This window comes from Malania oleifera, chromosome 9 (genome assembly GCF_029873635.1).
Source record: "Malania oleifera isolate guangnan ecotype guangnan chromosome 9, ASM2987363v1, whole genome shotgun sequence".
Classification (NCBI taxonomy): Eukaryota; Viridiplantae; Streptophyta; class Magnoliopsida; order Santalales; family Ximeniaceae; genus Malania; species Malania oleifera.
This window is the reverse complement of record NC_080425.1, coordinates 80193416-80198457: the sequence shown is the minus strand read 5'-3', so window position 1 is coordinate 80198457 and position 5042 is coordinate 80193416. Positions and strand designations below refer to the sequence as shown.

The window sequence follows — 5042 nt, the reverse complement described above, 5'->3', positions numbered from 1 at the left end:
GAGGTGTGGAAAGGTCGCCGGTGATATTTGAAAGGCTGGAAGAAGGTGAAGTGCAGAAGGACAGTACCGTTAACGTCCTCTTGTCAACCCTCTCCAACTAATGAAATCATGTCAAGTAGTTAGATAGGATCCACATGTATTCAATAGGCCTCACATATCACATTACTTGACGTGATTTCATTGGTCGAGAAAGGTTAACAAAAGGACCATATGATTCCCTGAGAGAATCTTTTTTTTTTTCTCCTTTTTCCTTTACCTATTTTGGGTCATGGTGCACATTCAATAAAAAAAAATGATCAAATATGGGCCTCAAGAAGTCACTGTTAACAATTATATCAATATTCTTCGAGCACCGAAAATCAAATTTAATTAGAATCATTAAAAATAAAAAATAAAACTTTGGAAGAAAAGGATTGGGAGAGGGAAAATAAAGTGAGCAATTTAAATGAAAACTTTTGATTACATTCCTGACATAGTTAGGTTTAAATTAAATATCATGTTAATTTTTTATAACGGTTAATTTTTTATACGGGTGGTCTCGGGTTCGAGACTTGGGAGCGGCCTCTCCAAAAATGGGGGTAAGACTCGTCGACATCCACCTCTCCCAGACCCTACTCAATGTGGGAGCCTTGTGCACTGGGTACAACTTTTTTATATATATATATAAGTAATGATAGGAGAAGCTATACCAACCAATCTCTCTATTGGCTCTCATCGTGATAAGAGTCATATGACTATTTCTTGAAATATAAGATAAGACAATTATTTAGCATTTTTTTTTTTTTTTTGGTCTTTAAAAAAAAATGAATACCAAAAACAAAATGAAAGCTAATGAAAACAGAAAATGCAAAAATAATATATTAAGTTGCATACAAATCTCTGTTCCTAAAATTGGTGACAAGTAACCTTATCGATGACACTGAAAACAACAGGTTATATGTTAGACAATTATTTCTACTTTTCTTTCTATCTACATATAATATTCTAGAAAGGCACAGAGCTTCATTCAAAATAAACATTGTTGTCTCTCTCACTCCCTCTCTCTCTGTCTCTGCCTTTTTTTTTAGGCTGATAAATGTTGGAACAACTGGATAAGGCTTATGGGAACTTGTCCCATTGGTCGCAGAATTTGGCAATAATATGAGCACAGCAAAACAAAAGTAGATAATTTAATAAGCGGGAGAAAGGGGCAGCCTGTGCAAATCCTTGGCCACATGATCTCCTAACTCGATCTGCAACCCTTTTTGGAGGCATAATCTAGACAATAAATCTCTCATTATGAATAATTAATATATATATTTTTTATTATATAGGAACTCCAGTCACCAACAAGTCCTTCGAATCCCCTTGTGTGACACCGAACATGCGAATCAGCGTCCTTCGCTTAGGTCTCGTTAATCAGGTAAAGTCCGAAATACAGATACGACTTTCGTACATTCGGCCAACCCAATTCTCGAGATATATCTCTATTACCATCTATGGTCCCTGCTGGCTCACTGAAAACTCTCACCATCTACGATTCCCGCTGTCTCACAGAGTAAATTCTCATCAATCACAGGTACTACTGATTTTGTGAGTGTATCTACCTAAAATTAAACTTCCGATACTCATTTTTGCGTGCTAATGCATTTTCATCACGCCATGTCCATGGAGACATAATTAATATTATAATTAGGGCTGCGGGAATTAGTGGGGAGATGCCTCAACAGGGACATATGCCTTCAAATTAATTATATATATAAAAATTCTATAAATAAAGCTTATCCTCTTGGTAGGACAATGGGTTGGTGGGGAATTTAAACCCCATGAGAAAAGATAACGCCGAATCAATGGATAAGGCTCCTCCGAGACAATTAATATTTTTTTTGTGGGAAATAATATAATTAAATAAGGATAAGGCTACAACCATGGTTGAGTGCATGGATCATACATGCATCTACCGCGAACAATTAGCCCATTTCACTTTCTTTTTTTTTTATTTTTTTACTAAAGGAGGGCTGCACATCCGTTTATTTATTGATATACCCTCATTTTTGACGAAAAATACTATGATTACGAGACAAATATTGAGAAATTACAGATAAAAAAAAAATTAAAGATCTCCCAAAAATAACACCAACAACCAATCAAAAATATGACTATAAATCCAAACAAAACTAAATAAGAAATAAATCTAAACAGACCTATTAAACAAAAATCGAAAGGTTGAACTACTTTAAATCTAGATAATAAAATGTAGTATTAAGTTGTATTAACATTCTTCTAAATTCATACAATTATATTCAAAACTTAAAATCTATATTTTCTTCTAAACAGTACCTAAAATTTCTCAATTTTGTTCAAATTTACTCACTTAATCATAGACTGAAGTTGATTAGATATTAGAATTTGAGTTTTGAAAGTTAGTATTTCTAATAAATTAGTATAAAACCTTGTTACTTAAGGGTTAGTTCTCTCTCTCTCTCTCTCTCTCTCTCCTATTTTTATTTTAGGGATGACATCTTACTTTTACAAAGTAAAAGATTCGTGTGACGTGTTACACTGGATAAATTAATTTTTTGGTTTCTTATTATTGTTGCAATACGGTGAGAGAAAATAAGGTGCACCAATGTATTCGTTTGCATTGATAATTTTCTATTTTTATTGTCAGCTTTCATGAAAATTAAAAGCCAAATTTTATTGTGTCCAATTATTATGGCATATGTTGGTACATTATACTTCAATATTCAAAATTGACTTTTATAAATTAAGTCATTTATTTTATATAAAATTGTTTAGTAAAATTAAAACAAAAGGGCCATGTAAATTTTAAACATAATTAAAGTAAAAATATCTATAGAAATTCTCTAAAACTTTGAAACATAATAAAAATCATTCATAAATATTATCTTAATTATTTTTCAATTATATACTATTAAAAATTAGATATAAAAAATTATCATTATTGATTTGTATTTTTTGTAGTAACATTTTCTAGTTACTACTCTGCAATTATATTGTTTTAATCATATTTTTAAATGTTAATTTGACTTAAGAACAAAGTTGAACATTACACAATTAGATTTTTAATATTTTATTTAAAAAAAATATTAAGCAAACAAGTTACTAGTTATTTTTTTACTTTTAATTTGTGGATTCTATTTTTAAGTTTTCATTTCTAACTTTCACAATGATAATTCTTTTACAATGGTACTAAACGGCCTCTTACCTTTTAATTTTTTTTTTATCGACTTTTAAAAGTTATGAATTTGAATTTTTTTAGAATTAAAAATTAGCTTTTTCTAACATATTACTTGGGTATCTTTCATTTTTCCTTCCTTTTATTTCTTTCGAAAATTCTTGACCCAAAGGTTTATGGAAGCCATGGCAACAAAAAGGAAAGTGAAAAAAAGTTCCCCGTTTGGTGCTATCTAAACTCCAAATCTTGACTTTTGTTCACGCAGAGATCTTTTCATAATAGCATATAAATAGATGTGTACATGCCCCATATGCTCCTTCACAAATGTCCCAAAACCTCATCTAGACTTCTTCTTCCTCTAGAAAGGGTGGAGGCAAAAGGCAAAAGGCAAATGCATCATCAAGCTCCATCCTCAGTTTCTCTATATGATCATCGTAACGATAGTACTACTGCAAATCATGAAAATCACTTCAAAGTCATTCATGGTGATGCTGATCATGATGATGGCAATCGCCACAGTGCCGTGCGGTGGGCATCCTCAAGCTTTGAAGATTCAGCAGCAGCTTCGTCCATTACTGGGTCGTCATCACCATCATCTTCATCATCAGATCATGACTGGGTTGACGATGCTCCTTCTTCTTCTTCTTCTTCATCGACTTCTTGTCCTTCATCCTCATCGCCCTCCATTAATGGACCTCTACATGAATTATCAGAGCTGATGGCCCATCTGGCTACCAAGTAATTAATTAATGACTCTTTCAACTCAGCTTGCATATTTAGATATTTAATTATCATGCATCAGGCATCATATTTTAGTTTTATTGTTTAATGTTGAGTTACAAACTCTGCAGGATCTGATTAATGAAATTTTGTTCAAGGAAAAAGAAAATAAGAAGAAAACCAATCAATTCTTTTATTGCACTTTCTCACCATATTAGGTATTATTTAGAATGGAACTTTCGTTTCTTTGGTCCGTCGCCAAATTAACATGAAATTCTCTCTATCAAATATTTGACTTGTAGACATGTTGTGTATGGAAGTATGAATTTCAGATCTTAGATTTGAATTTCGATGGATTTAGATAATTTTTAATACAATTTTATATTATATTTATTCAAATTCAATAAAAATTTATATTCAAGATCCCACCAAATATATATGACAAGAGATTAATTTCGAGCTTTATGTTTTATTTATACAGGCCGCGAGGGCTTTCGGCGTATTACAAAGGCAAGTCTCAATCATTTACATGTCTTTCAATGGTGAGGAGCATAGAAGATCTTCCAAAGAGAAAGCCCCCTTCCTCTTATAGGAGAAAAATGAAGGCATGGAAGAGCTATGGAGCAGCGGCTGGTTTGGACAGTACCCACAAATTGTACTGCAATATTTCCAAGGCCACCATAGCAAAGAAGGCTTCTAGGGGTTATTTGCCACCTTCATCTAAGAGTGGCAAAGAATTGTTTTAGAGATGTAGCTAGCCATCCAAAGCTAGATACAATAACTCCAATACCATGTTTGGGAACATAAATTTCGGATTTTCAATTTAAATTTGAATGAATTTGGACAAATTTGAATTTGAATTTAAATTTGAATAAATTTGGACAAATTTGAATACAATTTTATATTACATCTTATTCAAATTTAATACGACTTAAAATCTAATACCTGTTTGGAAATAGGATTGATATTGTACAAATAAACTATCTCAAAATAAAAGATGATTTTTTTGGGGGTAATATTATCTTGAATGAATTTCCATATTGCAAGTGATTGAGGAGAGAAATTATTTTTGAGGAGGGAAACTATTTTTGGGTTTTTTTTTTATTTAATATTTTGAGGTTCTATTAAAGGATTATCATTTCAT

At 31.8% G+C, this 5042-nt stretch overlaps 1 protein-coding gene across 1 annotated transcript; it reads left to right on the top strand.

Moving 5' to 3' along the window:
- Positions 1-3398: 3398 nt before the first annotated feature.
- LOC131164344 (protein OXIDATIVE STRESS 3-like) lies at positions 3399-4792 on the top strand. The gene is made up of 2 exons (XM_058121461.1): positions 3399-3916; positions 4380-4792. Exons 1-2 carry the CDS (start codon positions 3480-3482, stop codon positions 4642-4644), a joined length of 702 nt encoding a protein of 233 aa, XP_057977444.1. The 5' UTR covers positions 3399-3479; the 3' UTR covers positions 4645-4792.
- Positions 4793-5042: the final 250 nt, after the last annotated feature.

Bases quoted from the DNA above. Each gene is read 5' to 3' on its own strand.
- LOC131164344 (XM_058121461.1), top strand. From the start codon at position 3,480: ATGCCCCATATGCTCCTTCACAAATGTCCCAAAACCTCATCTAGACTT. The intron at 3,917-4,379 runs GTAATTAATTAA...TTATTTATACAG, and splicing joins ATGGCCCATCTGGCTACCAA to GCCGCGAGGGCTTTCGGCGT.